Here is a 12,880-nt window from a genome sequence, read left to right as displayed (position 1 = left end):
AGTGAAAACAGTTGTCAAAGAAAAATAAATTAATCTGGAATCAAATAACTCCTTAAACCTTTTACTCTGTCCAGCAAGAGTGCGAAGTTGGAACTGTGACTTATAAAACCAAAATAGCATGACTGAACTCTGAACGTGTTTCGTTGCAAAGTTGTAAGCGTCAAGTCGGCAGTTTGACAAAAGTTGAATGAAACAACGTAACTGCCGGCTTGAGAGCAATGCGCCACCTCCGTTTCGGCGGCTGCGTATCAGATTCTGTCTTGGCATTCTGCACAGACAGTCTTCCGATTTGTAAGCAGACTTAAAGCAGCTAATAGAAAGCAATCTGAACACTACGAATACGGAACCGAATACGAACACGGATTGAAATCGTTTTCGTAAGCGCATCCGAGATCTGACTATGCATTCGGACCGAAGCAAATGCCGACACGGTTGGTACCGATGATTTCGTCCATTTACACTTCGGTTACGCTAATTTCGGCCACCACCCACATTCGACATTCGACCACATTACATTCAGGCTGTAGTCCACCAATGTAAATTACTGATAACTGAAAAATTTGCAAACTTGCAGTCTAGTAAGAAGTTACAGGAATGCGTCGATGCACTGTTGCCAACTTTTATCTGTTTATGAAATTTCATTAATACTTACTTTTATTAGGAAAAAAGCCAACAGATACAGCTAATATCGATAACCCATGCATGTTTATGGTTGCGTAATGACGTACAACAATAATGTGTGTAACATAAGTTTTCTGTTACTTGACAACAGAATGAACAGATCACTTGATACACAGAAAAAGAAGCAAACTATTTTGTTGGAACAGAACGCAGATTACCCCACGTTCACTTGCAGTTTCAGTTCACCATCAGCCTCTCATAATTCAAAAATTCTCGTCACAGGAGAATACCAAAACGTATAATAAATTCCAAAAAACCAAAGATACCAAAGAAACCTAAAAAAACTGACAAAAAAATAGTTTCTCTTTTAAAAAAACGAAAGTGCTAACAACAACAAATATTAAGTAACAACTTGACACAAGAAAAATAAAAGCCGAAATGTCATGTAACGGTGGCCGAACAGAGTGCGGACCGAAGTGAGTAAGGCGACCTGTATGTTGCCGAAGTGACAACATGTGGCCGAAACGTAGCGCGGCCGAAGTGGTTAAGCAAAACTGCCTCAGACCGGAAGCGCTCAACCGCCCAAGTCGGCGACTGCAAGTTAACTAGCTCCACTCGATCCAACTGCTTTTAGAATTTTCCTATTGGTCGGCTGAGCTCGATGCGTTTGCCTGTACGACTCGTACAAGTTTAATTTTTTAACGTAATTTCAGTTGTGATACCTCATGTCAGTCAAAAATTTGTTTTTAACTTGTGAAAAGGGTTTTCAAAAACTTCTTAGGCTCATAAAATAGAGGAATGTTTTCTCTACTTAAAATCCAAAGCAAACGGAATTCCATCAACACAGGCAGAATCGACAGCTATCCGGAGACACGTTACGATTCAAAGCTTAAATTTCGTGCTTTACGGAAGGTTTACGAAACGAATAGGGCTATGACGTCACAAAATAGGCGGGATTCGTATTCGGAACCGTATTCGTAGTGTTCAGATTGCTTTCTAATAACAAAACGCGGATCCCTTAATCAGAATCCGCCTTGCCGGCTTTTTAGCGATTCTTTAGAGTGTCTTATGCTTTCCATGGACAACTGGACGGTGCACCGGTTTCCTGCGTGTGTAACGAAGTACGAATGGTTCTGGCACTCGTTTTAGCTCCATTTTGTGTTTTTCCAGCTTATAAATACACACTGTACTGTACTCGTAAAATATCCGATAACGCGACGGTCGTAATTCCGGTGACGGAATATGGCAGCCGTACGAGGGCGGTATAGCCTTTTCTTGATCCAAAACCTGATTTTGGTTGCCAATCGCTCAAGATCGCGGTCGTGAGTGTACTTTTACTTTTCTACTCGTACTTTGGGTTTTCTAGCATTTTCTCTTTTGTTTTCGGATTTACTTGTGGCTTTCTGAACCGGATGCGCTTCGCGCTATATAAGTCCGAGAGTTGCAGCATTTTCTGCATCAGTTCGTTCGCATTCTGAGTTTTTCAGTGTCGGAGTTTATGATCAAAATATATCGTCGGAATGCAGTCGATTCTCGCTTCGCATAGATTGTAGCTTATGCATATTATTTAGTTACGCCACATTGAGATTATCAGCTCAGCTACTTGCCGCAAGAAGCTTTACTCACTTCCGACTTTCCGATTTGCAATTTCCGAACAAATACGAGTACGATTGAGACTGCCGTTCGATTGCATATTCATACAGTAAGTAGCCTTTCAAAGAGTTAGTAGCAAGTTGTAGCCAACACTTTCCAGCAGGCCACCCAAGACTCGATACACTTCCCATGACAGATGAAAGTTAGTTATACAATAGCAGATCAACAGGTGTACGCGGCGGTCATGCGCATTTACGTGGAACATGCTGGGTATCCATGTCAAAGCGAGCCACTCGGACTGTCAGGCAATGATAACACGCGGCAAGACGGCATGACCCTCTTGCCGGCACGGGATGGTAAGGCGCTGGTATGGGACGCTAGTCACGCTACATGCTGGGACACGGTAGCCGCATCGCATGTCCGGGCAAGTGCGAGTGCATCCGGTAGTGTTGCACAAATGGCCTAAGACAGTAAACGCCGTAATACGCTTACATGGAAAGGAAGGGTCACCGGTTTTCCGCCCTGGCAATCGAAACTTTTAGCAGATTCGGTTGGGATTTTATGGAGCTCATTCGTTTCGCTGGCAGAAAAATGCGCGACGTGACAGGGGACCCTCGTTCTACTGCATTTTTGAAGCAGAGATTTAGTCTATCTGTAGTGAAAGAAAATGCTGCTGCTGTTTTGGGCACTTTGAATATCCGTCCTAGGATTTTCGACGGCGATAACGATTTTGGTTGCTTTTTTAATGTTTGATTTTTAATTTTAAGTAGTATTACGCGAATGCGCTTTTTGTTACATTTATGGACTTTGCCCATTAAAATCAGAATTTTAGGCTTAACAGCAAGAATTTTATCGAGATGACGTATTAGGCGCATTTCCATAGCCGAGTGTACGCGATAACTTTCTTTACGCCGATCCGGCCGGCTTCCGCAAGTGGCAGCGCGTGCTGCTATCTTTTACTTGGATCATATGCCGGAGGTACGCCGGAAGTAGGATTAATCTTTGTTCCAGATCTTAAACATCCACACCGCATCGCTCTTACACCATCGGTCGGATATGTGAGAAATCCGAATACCCAATCGCTGATAGGTGATGTTGCTACGCGCAACATTTGGTATTTGTTGCGCCTAGCCACCACACAACACTGGCAGGTCAATAAGAATCCGGGACAATAAAATTTTCAAATGCTCCCGGCAAAACGAGATTATGAGTACTTTTCCCCATGCATCACGGAACTAACGGCTATCGTCAACTAAAACTTAAAAGGTTCAACGATATACGTTAGTTCCGCGACGACTGTCTGGACTTGACTGCCCCCTCCAGCTGGCAGTTGCGATTGTACCCTACTACTGACGTCAGGACAAGCTTGAAGTCCACACAATCATTTGAAGAACGGTACACTGAGTACAGTATTTTGAGTTTTCTCAGTTTTCTGATTTCGCAGAACTGCATATTCCGTAGTCTGTACTGCATGTTCCTAGTGATAGAAAACTTGATTGCGATTTAAACGTTCTGTATCTCTGATTGTTTGCTGTGCCATACTTAATGATGTCCAATCCCAGCAGCTCCGCAGATCATCCTCCTCACCATTGTCTGGTTGAGTTCCTGCGCGGACTGCGTGAACAGCAGTTAACGGGCACCCTGTGCGATGTGGTACTGAAGGGCTGCGAAGAGTCCGCGCTGGGCATTCCCTGCCACCGCAACGTCCTCAGCGTGCACAGCGCCTACTTTCGGGCCGTCTTCACGCATGACTGGAAAGACTCAGCTGAGCCTGTCTTCCAGCTGCGCAACATCGACAGTCACACGCTAAACGAGTGAGCACTCCGCAGCTTGTTTTTTTCCGTCGTTAATGATGAAGTAGTGTAACTTTGACGACTAGATTGGTCCAGTACGCGTACACCCTGGATGTGGACCTGAACGACGACAACGTGGAGCGCATCGTAATTGCCGCGCAGTTCCTGCAGATGGGTGAGTTGGAGTTGATGAGCTGGGATTACGTGGAGCAGCACATGCGCGTGTCCAACTACCTGGCCGTCCACACTCCAGCCTCCAATCACCACCATCCCCGTCTGGCCACGGCAGCGCTTGAATTGATCCATCTCCACTTCCTACAAGTGGCGCAGAGTCAGGACTTTTTGGAGCTGGATGCGCAACAGGTGCTCTTACCATTCGAACATAATGAATGCCCTGTATAAATGACGGATCGGGGGATAGTTGGCATGCGTTTTAATTGAACTTGATTGCAGCTGATTGCACTGTTGGCATCGGATAACGTGGACGTGTTCAGCGAAGATCAGGTTTTCGAGGCGGTGCGGCGCTGGCTGGATCACGACCGTCCTGAACGCTTGGAACACGCCGCCGCCGTCCTTCAGATGGTCCGTGTGGCCTTCCTGAGCGAGCAGTGTCACTTGGAATACTCGATCATCCTCACCAGCGCACTGAAGGTTACGCCCCCGTGCCCGAGTCAAACTAGCCAGACGATACAGAACAGCAACCCACGGCCTTCATACGGTAAGGATCGTTCGCTTTGTCGCTCTGCTTTGGGATATGCCATGGGGGTTTCTTGTATAACTGCTGTCTTTCGTATCAGGAGCGCGGGAAATGATCCTGTGCTTGGGCGGCACCTGTCAGGATCTAGTTGGCAGCGAGGAAGCTTCTGTCGACGTCTTCTGTCCGTCGATCCCGGCGGTTTGGCGCCTGCGCGATCTGCCGGAGCTCGTCGAATGCTGCTCCGCGGCGCTGCTGGATCCCGGCTGGATGCTGATCAACAGCATGCACTGCGTCGGGACCGTACGCCGCAACAGTCTGTACACCGGCCTGCGCCACGAATGGCGGGAGACGTCTCGCGTCTCGACACTGCGCCTGGCCGGAGCGCTGGCCGCCCTCAATGGGTGCGTCTACGCGGTCGGCGGTTGTGATCCGTATGGCGACGGGATGGTAGGCCTGTCCTCCGTGGAGATGTTCGATCCCGTGAGCGGTTCCTGGAGCGCCGTCGCCGCGCTGCCCGATGGATTGAGCGGCTTGGCGATGGTGGCCTGTGAGGGGCGGTTGTACGTCTTCGGCGGAGACGACACGGAGGGCGTGCCGAATGCGACGTTCTCCTACGATCCTGCAACGAAGGCCTGGACAAGGCTGGCTGATATGCCCACCGCGCGCACCGGCTGCCGTGCTTGTGTGGCGCCCAATGGATTGATTTATGTCACCGGTATGCGCACCAGTGTGATTGATTGCTTTTCCGATTCTCGCTCGTAACGTTTTTGAATAACATCAAATAGGCTAGACTAGTCAAGTCAACACTTCGCTAGGCAATTTGTTTCCGTAGTCCAACAACGTAATTACCGTGGGACATGGTTTAGGTGGAGAAACGTATGATGCGTCCCTGCGTGTGCATGTGGAAGCGTACGACCGTGTTACCGATCAGTGGCACAAGAAAGGTAGATGCATTTACCGGGTTGGTATTGGTGTGTGATGCATCGTCCTTTCTGACCACAGGCGATCTGGTGGAGGAGCGTTCGCATCACGAGTGTATCTGCGTGGGTGGGAAGCTGTACGTCATCGGCGGGTTCTTCGCCGAGGGCGTTTACCAGGACAGCATCGAAGTGTACGACGAAGAGACGGACAGCTGGGCGCTGCATGCATGCCGCTTACCGCAAGGCAAATCCCATTTTGGCTGCGTGGTGATGAAGCTGAAGCGAGAATGAAGCGGCTGGCCAGTTAAAAGCGTAATGTGCATGCAGCTCCTACCTGTGACTGCTGTGGAGCGGATTTCTGTTTGTTTCGGGTCAAGTCGGAATGGTAAACGTGCGATGGTGCATTCCCCTTGCCAGTTATAAAAAATCCCTGTTTTACTTCTGTTGGGATTCCCCAAGGTTGCGATTCGCAGTGTTCGAGTTAACTATTTTATGGTATCGATTCTTAGCTTTCTGGAGAAAAGAAATATTTCGGATATCGAGAGTAATTAATTCCGGTTTGTCTCTGCTTCTGTAAGTGTTGCTTGTGTAAATACCCGGCAGAGCAAAATAATTACGGGCCGGAGGTCATCTCCGTAGCAGAAAGTTCGTTAGGTACCGTAGAAGGAAAAATAAATATGAAAGTAAAAATGAAGGAAAAGTATAAATGAGAGTACCGAATGGCAACTAATGATCGGAGTAGTGTACAGCAAGCAGTCATAAGCGAAATGCACTATGTGGATGACAAAGTCAAAAGTCTTTTTGCATTGCACGATTTCTTCTGTGTCTTCTGCCTGGAAACCCTACCGACACGGCGCGCGGGAACGCCTTATGCAGCGCACTTCAAGCAGCATCTCCAGCAAAGCCGGTATTGCTATGGCAAGAATCTGCAGTTTCTGCGCGACAAGTTTGACCGAGGAATGGAGGACGCCGATGACCCGCTGCTCAACGGGCAAGTGAAGTGTCAACTGGTGTGTCGGCTGTGTAAAGCGGCGCTGCAGGCGAACCGGTACCGGCTGGCATCAGGGGATGTTATAGATGAGCTATGCACTCCCTCATGCTCTTTTCTTTTTCTTTACATTACATTCTTTACACTGACATTGATGGATCATAAATTAACATGATAATTGTAATTTAAAGAAAGTGTCCCGGTACGTAGTACGAGTACCAAATTCGTGTACATACACGAAAACACTTTTGGTATACGGTACACCTGAATGCATTTAAACGCTTTTGGAACTTTCTTACATCCATAACTCCCGAACCGGATGATGTGCGGACAAACGGTTTTCACACTGTGCATGCAAATCATTTGGCTACAGAATGTCATCCAACAAACTAGCAAAGCAAAGAAGTGTTTGGGAGTGCGCGAAAGTGAAAGTTTTTGTGTATGCACACGAATTTGACACCATGTATGGGCCACTTCCCTGATTAGCCTGCGCGATTCATCTGCAAATGCGAAATCTGTTAAGGCTGAAACAGGTGCATTTCCCATCTTGCAGCGCAACATATGCAACGGTACCATGCGGAAATTCGGCCGCATGCGTTCTTACAAATAAGTCCATCTGGCGGAGGACGTCATGACCATGCATTACAACAGCCCGGGCAACTCAGCGCGGGCTTCCCTACAAGATTCGCGACATGACAGGAGAACCCCGCTCTACTGCATTTTTATAGCAGAGATTTAGTCTGGCAGTCGTTAAAGGAAATGCTGCTGCTGTTTTGGGCGCTATGAATACTGTATGCGGCCTAAACGGCCAGACGGCGCTAACGATTTTGGTTGTTTCTTTAACGTTTAAATTTGAATCATTTCACGTAGTATTACGCGAATGCATATTTTGTTATGTTGATACTACTAAATTGATAGCCTTTTGCCTCTAATGCTAGATCCAGCGGTGATCCAGATACGGAGACCTAAACGGAATAGATCCCGTGGAAGCGAGCGATACGATATGGATCGCGAGCTATGCGGAAACACAAACGTCGCACCGTAAATCGCTGACTTTTAATAATATTGAAAGTCTGTACAACAGAAATCAACAAGTGATCGGCGCAGCTCGATCGTAAAACGTAGAGCCAATTCAACAGCGTGCAACGCTGTGCAGCACGTGCTATGCCGCGCCCACTATCAAAACGCAAACCAATCAGAAGAGACACAACACAGACACGTAATTCTAAGGCGTAGCGCCACAGGCGTAGCGCCACTGACGTGAACGCTAGTGATCCTGGTCTCACATGTCTCTGGGGGGATGCCGAGCCCCTGTGAGGCTGGACACACTCCCGAATCCACGAGAAGACGACGGTCGCCAGTGTCTGTGCGTGCTCAAAAACATCAAATTCTCTTAATCCATTTTATCACATCAATTCCGTAAAGGCACAATTCCATTTAATACGATGTGAAATAAAGAGATCCAATTATAAAAATACTATTAAATCATTAGGAACAGATCAACAGTAACAGATCAACAAAAGTATTAATCAAATGTAGACTAGGATCCTCCATTTCTGACTCGTAAAGGTCACAGGTCCTGTCCACCGTTTTCCGCACTTTGGCCCATTCCGCTCTGTTGAGCAATCCTGCGCCTGCTCAAAGTCTGACTCTGACCGCTCAAAGTCTGACTCTGACTCTGAAGGTTTCTTAGGTTTCTTAATAGGTTTCTTAGGTTTCTTAGGTTTCTTAGGTTATTCTTAGGTTTCTTAGGTTTCTTAGGTTATTCTTAGGTTTCTTAGGTTTCTTAGGTTTCTTAGGTTTCTTAGGTTTCTTAGGTTTCTTAGGGTTTCTTAGATTTCTTAAGTTATTCTTAGGTTATTCAGTCAGAGTCAGAGTTTGGACAGTCAGAGTCAGACTTTGAGTAGTCAGAGTCAGAGTTTGAGCGGTCAGAGTCTGAGTCAGAGTCAGAGCTTGAGCGCGGGCCGAATCGGGCCCCGGCCACGTCGTTAGTCGTAGGCACCATTGCACCAAGGCGCAATACGTTGAAATCCTTTGAAAGATTTTGTCGCTGTACGTGAGCCGCTTCTCTCCTCACAGGTGAGTGCAAGAATCATTGAAGCACGCTTGAGTGAAAATCGTGTATCAGAATAAACGTAAAAGACGTTACCGTTGCTATATCCTTAGACATCGCTAAAAATGGAGCTAACATACTAAGTAAATAGAATAATTAAAACCTTACAACTATGTAGCAGGCATTTTATTAGTGCAATACGGTTATCTATTTATTTCCTGTATGACAGCTATGCTATTTCCCGGAACAGCTCGGCTCCGCACATCAGGATTTTACGATCAGTACGAGTCCTCGTAGGCCTTCACCTTCATCACCGCACAACCAAAAGCCGATCGGGCCTGCAGCAAGCGGCATTCGTGCAGCGCCCAGCGGTCCGCGTCTTCGTCGTACACTTCGATGCTTTTATGACAGTCCGAATTCGAACCAATGCTCCCAGTCCCACCGACAGCGTACATCTTCCCATTCACACTGGCACATCCCAGTTGACAGCGCTGCATGAGCGTATCTCCTGCGATAACCAAATGATAATGACACCGCAATCACAAAACTCATAATTCCCGAGTTACAATAATAACTCGGGAATTATAAGTTTTTGTGGTTGCATTAGTGCAGTGCAGTGCAGCGAGCGAGCGCCATACCACTGGAGAATGGTATTGGATTTGTGGAATCGGAAAAGCGTGACGTACGCTCTTCGTAGCGTCACTGCGTCAGACAAATTTTACGCTCTTGACGAAGGCTTAATAGTAGAATCTCGCTGCGCTCGATGCAAACAGTAATCTATCGTTCAAATAACCCGACGCTTACTCCGATTGTCCGGGTGCGCGCAGAATAACCGACGGCTTTTTTGAACTTCAAAGAAGCCGCGCGCTATTGTTTACGGGTTCCGCCATTTTGGTGGCTCTTAAACTTGTGTAAATACAGCAACCATTTCATCAAGAATCGGATCGGAAGGGAGCTGGGTCACTTATTTACCTTTTAAACTTTTTCTGATACTAGCGTAGCAGCTGGTCACTGCGCACATTTTGAGTTCAAATCGGTATTGTTCATGTTTTGAGCACCGAAAGCATTGACACCTTCTGCAGGATCACTTACGAGTCCACAGTTCCACAGTAGGACTTTTTCTTGCAAAGATGGTGCACTTCCGTAGCTACCCGCGTGAAGTACGCGCTCCACCTACCTTTTTTAATCCACTGATTGGTAGCACGGTCGTACGCTTCCACATGACGCTGGTCATTTCCACCTAAACAACTCGTCGCAAGAATAACAAGTCTACTGGATCGTAATCAGCTGAACGGTCCAGCACTCCTTGGCACAAACACAGTAACGGTTAACGAAGTCTAAACCTATATCTTCGAACCTTTACGATACAGTTAACGGATACAGCGCGTACCGACAACGTAAATCAGCCCGCTGGGCGCCACGCAGGCAGCGGCCCCGCGGCGCGCCGTCGGCATATCGGCCAGCCTGCTCCAGGCATCCGCAGCGGGATCCTACGAGAACGAACTGCAAGCGCTCACGCCTAGCGCGCCGCGCTGGCCTCCAAAGGCGTACAAGCGACCGTCACACGCCACCAGCGCCACGTAAGCCAGAGTAACGGGCAGCGCGGCCACGGCGCTCCAGGAGCGACTGTCGGGATCGTAGACTTCCACCGACGTTGAGAATTCGGTTCCGCTACAAATCCAGGGATAGCTACCGATTGCGTACACGCGTCTGCATGCGGGCCGCCTCCCGCCACCCGTCCAGGCCCGTGTACCGGCTGTCGCGATGTCCAGTCAGGTTAGTGCGCCGACTGCAGACCATCATGGTACTAGCGTCCAGCATCGCTACGCTGCATTGCTCCACCGCCACGGGCAAATCTCCCAGCCGCCACACTGCCGGGATCGATGGGCAGAACACGTCCAAGGATTTATCTACACCGTACTGGCCTTCCTCGCCGAAACCAGCCGCGCACAAGATTCCTTCCTGCGCACCTGACCAAAAACATGATTTTCCAAAATTTTTCCAGGGAGCAGAATTAACGCAATTGTAAAAACAACTGCGTTAGACCAAACAGTACGAGTCGTTTTACAACGCACTGTTAAGAAACGCACTGTTAAGAAACCCGCACGCAAGAAACCTAGAAAATGAAAGAAATCCTTACGAAAATATACGCAGCCCAAAAAAATATCACAAAACCCAAGAAAACATAAGGAAACAAAGACAGTGTGGCATAACGCTAGCTTGATTTCGTCGAGGGTCGGAATAAACCGATTGAAAACCCGAGCGATTAAGAAATTTTCTGGAGAAAATGTCTTAATCGGATTCGTAATCGCTACCGAAGATGCTTAGCGCACGCGCCCCGAAATTTTCCGTCGGCAAAATGGTGGAGCACCATTAATAATACGACACCCTCCATGACCCTTACCAAAGGAATGCCGCGGCTTGAATTGTGCCGTCGCTGGCGACGCCGACGCCGCGGTCATTAAGCGGCGCTTTTTGGAGGACCCTGCGGATTCCCGGCCGATGCACTCCCAAGAGCCAGCGCGTAGTCCTGTCGGCACTTGTCACTCAGGAAGGGAACACGCACCACCTGCAGGACGGCGTGCAGGTGCACCAATCGTCCTGGACGGTCGTGATCCACCCAGCGCAGCACCGCTTCCAGCACCTGATCCTCGCTGCACACGTCCACATTGTCCGATCTGATCAACGCGATCAGCTGTAAAACAAATCTGCTACAAAGCCCAGTTACACAGTACCATATCGCCCGCCGTCAGTACTTGTTGCGCGTTCATTTGGAGAAACTCTGGACACTGAGTGTACGGCAGAAATTTTCGACGAATAAGGCCCAGAGCTGCTTCGACCATATGGGGATTGTGGTAAGGTAGAGGCCAGAGCGTGGATGGCCAGGTCGGCCAGCTGCATGTGTTCCTTAACGAATTCCCAGCACAGGGCGGCTGCGGAATCCATCTGCAGGAATTCCGCCGCGACCAAGATGGTTTGCACGTTGTCACCACGGAGGCTCAGGTCCAGCGTGTATGCGTACTTGACCAACCTACCCAGTGGACCATAGCTAAGAATTAAAACTATCCGCGCTCCAGCTGTGTGCTTTCTCTACTCACTCGTTCAACGTGTTGCTGTCGATGTTGTGCAGCTGGAAGACCGGCTCAGATGAGTCTTTCCAGTCCTGCGTGAAGACGGTCCGAAAGTAGGCGCTGTGCACGCTGAGGACGTTGCGGTGGCAGGGAATGCCCACCGCAAAGTCCTCGCAGCCCTTCAGAACAACATCGCAGAACGTCCCCGTCGACTGCAGTTCACGCAGTCCGCGGAGGAACTCTTCAGCCCGACAATCGTGAGAAGCATGATCGGCAGAACTCGGTCGCTTCGACATCGTTTAGAATGGTAAAGCTTGTAGTCAAAAAGAAACAGATTTGTCGTCTACTAAAGAATTGCTTAAGTCGGAACCAATCAACAAGTCTAAACTGGAAGTAGGAACGAAGTAGAAGTAGGAGCGATATTAGCGTAAAATCGAAAACTGCCGTACTGTAAGTTATTAGTACTAGTATAAGGTCTCATACGCCCTTAGGGCAAGCGGGCGGCGGTGTTTAATTTTTATTGTATAAGGCAGCGAATGTATGAAGTACAGTCTTATAAACACGTAAGCGCTGAAGCTGCAGAATTAATCCTGGAAATTAATAAATTCTGTATAAGTTTAACGGAAGCGCAGGGTACATGATACTATTAATACGTTTTACTTCGAGAAAACTTTCGCTTTCGCGTAATCACACGTACTTTTTCACATTCTCTCAAGACATTTTGTCGAATTGCATATACCCACAAGAAAGCTGTTGGGGGTCGCACCATACATTTGGAGAATTATAGAAATGGAGAAATTTCAATAACCTAAAGTAAATCGGTATATCAAGGGTCTCATTATAGAATGCAAACTATCTTGTTCAAAAATTTCATGTAAGTAGATGCGCATGGATATCCACACCGGTTCACACCGCACAACGGCGCAGTTACTTTTCAATTTTAGAATAGTTCCCAGGAAATATAAAAATTATTTAAAAACCTGAAAGAATTAGCGACACTATGTTTCTTTTACTTCCGTGTAAAATCTCCTTAATCGAATGCTGGGGTAAGTTTTTCAGCCCAAAAGATGTTCATGCTTTTGTGTCATCTGCAGATCAGAAAATAACTGTCGAATAGATTTAAGGGAAATTAAAATATCTAATT

The 12,880-nt window shown here is 47.6% G+C and overlaps 4 protein-coding genes across 4 annotated transcripts; 1 reads left to right on the top strand and 3 right to left on the bottom strand.

The window, feature by feature from the left end:
* Window positions 1-3,762: 3,762 nt before the first annotated feature.
* On the top strand, window positions 3,763-6,150 carry LOC129582448 (kelch-like protein 3). The gene is made up of 6 exons (XM_055473961.1): window positions 3,763-4,028; window positions 4,094-4,370; window positions 4,461-4,725; window positions 4,805-5,419; window positions 5,571-5,648; window positions 5,707-6,150. Exons 1-6 carry the CDS (start codon window positions 3,763-3,765, stop codon window positions 5,913-5,915), a joined length of 1,710 nt encoding a protein of 569 aa, XP_055329936.1. The 3' UTR covers window positions 5,916-6,150.
* Window positions 6,151-8,776: 2,626 nt separating this feature from the next.
* LOC129582500 (kelch-like protein 3) lies at window positions 8,777-10,173 on the bottom strand. Its single transcript, XM_055474015.1, has 3 exons — window positions 10,056-10,173; window positions 9,843-9,905; window positions 8,777-9,173 (listed from the first exon to the last, which is right to left on the bottom strand). Exons 1-3 carry the CDS (start codon window positions 10,117-10,119, stop codon window positions 8,944-8,946), a joined length of 357 nt encoding a protein of 118 aa, XP_055329990.1. The 5' UTR covers window positions 10,120-10,173; the 3' UTR covers window positions 8,777-8,943.
* Window positions 10,156-11,127, bottom strand: LOC129582447 (kelch-like protein 28). Its single transcript, XM_055473960.1, has 3 exons — window positions 11,070-11,127; window positions 10,419-10,635; window positions 10,156-10,336 (listed from the first exon to the last, which is right to left on the bottom strand). The coding sequence occupies exons 1-3, from the start codon at window positions 11,125-11,127 to the stop codon at window positions 10,156-10,158; spliced, it is 456 nt and encodes a 151-aa protein (XP_055329935.1).
* LOC129582446 (kelch repeat and BTB domain-containing protein 8-like) lies at window positions 11,127-11,547 on the bottom strand. Its single transcript, XM_055473959.1, has 2 exons — window positions 11,422-11,547; window positions 11,127-11,360 (listed from the first exon to the last, which is right to left on the bottom strand). Exons 1-2 carry the CDS (start codon window positions 11,506-11,508, stop codon window positions 11,127-11,129), a joined length of 321 nt encoding a protein of 106 aa, XP_055329934.1. The 5' UTR covers window positions 11,509-11,547.
* Window positions 11,548-12,880: the final 1,333 nt, after the last annotated feature.

Source organism: Paramacrobiotus metropolitanus, unplaced genomic scaffold, assembly GCF_019649055.1.
Source record: "Paramacrobiotus metropolitanus isolate TYO unplaced genomic scaffold, Prichtersi_v1.0 Parri_scaffold0000007, whole genome shotgun sequence".
Taxonomy (NCBI): domain Eukaryota; kingdom Metazoa; phylum Tardigrada; class Eutardigrada; order Parachela; family Macrobiotidae; genus Paramacrobiotus; species Paramacrobiotus metropolitanus.
The sequence above is the reverse complement of the archived record's forward strand: the minus strand, read 5'-3'. Positions and strand labels throughout refer to the sequence as shown.

Bases quoted from the DNA above. Each gene is read 5' to 3' on its own strand.
- LOC129582500 (XM_055474015.1), bottom strand. From the start codon at position 10,119: ATGCCGACGGCGCGCCGCGGGGCCGCTGCCTGCGTGGCGCCCAGCGGG. The intron at 9,906-10,055 runs GTACGCGCTGTA...CGAGTTGTTTAG, and splicing joins CGGGCTGATTTACGTTGTCG to GTGGAAATGACCAGCGTCAT. The intron at 9,174-9,842 runs GTAGGTGGAGCG...TGGTTATCGCAG, and splicing joins CAATCAGTGGATTAAAAAAG to GAGATACGCTCATGCAGCGC.
- LOC129582446 (XM_055473959.1), bottom strand. From the start codon at position 11,508: ATGGTCGAAGCAGCTCTGGGCCTTATTCGTCGAAAATTTCTGCCGTAC. The intron at 11,361-11,421 runs GTACTGACGGCG...TTTGTTTTACAG, and splicing joins TCCAAATGAACGCGCAACAA to CTGATCGCGTTGATCAGATC.
- LOC129582448 (XM_055473961.1), top strand. From the start codon at position 3,763: ATGTCCAATCCCAGCAGCTCCGCAGATCATCCTCCTCACCATTGTCTG. The intron at 4,726-4,804 runs GTAAGGATCGTT...CTTTCGTATCAG, and splicing joins CAACCCACGGCCTTCATACG to GAGCGCGGGAAATGATCCTG. The intron at 5,649-5,706 runs GTAGATGCATTT...TTCTGACCACAG, and splicing joins CGATCAGTGGCACAAGAAAG to GCGATCTGGTGGAGGAGCGT.
- LOC129582447 (XM_055473960.1), bottom strand. From the start codon at position 11,127: ATGACCGCGGCGTCGGCGTCGCCAGCGACGGCACAATTCAAGCCGCGG. The intron at 10,636-11,069 runs GTAAGGGTCATG...GTTTTTGGTCAG, and splicing joins CAAGCCGCGGCATTCCTTTG to GTGCGCAGGAAGGAATCTTG. The intron at 10,337-10,418 runs GTACACGGGCCT...CTGGATTTGTAG, and splicing joins ACTGGACATCGCGACAGCCG to CGGAACCGAATTCTCAACGT.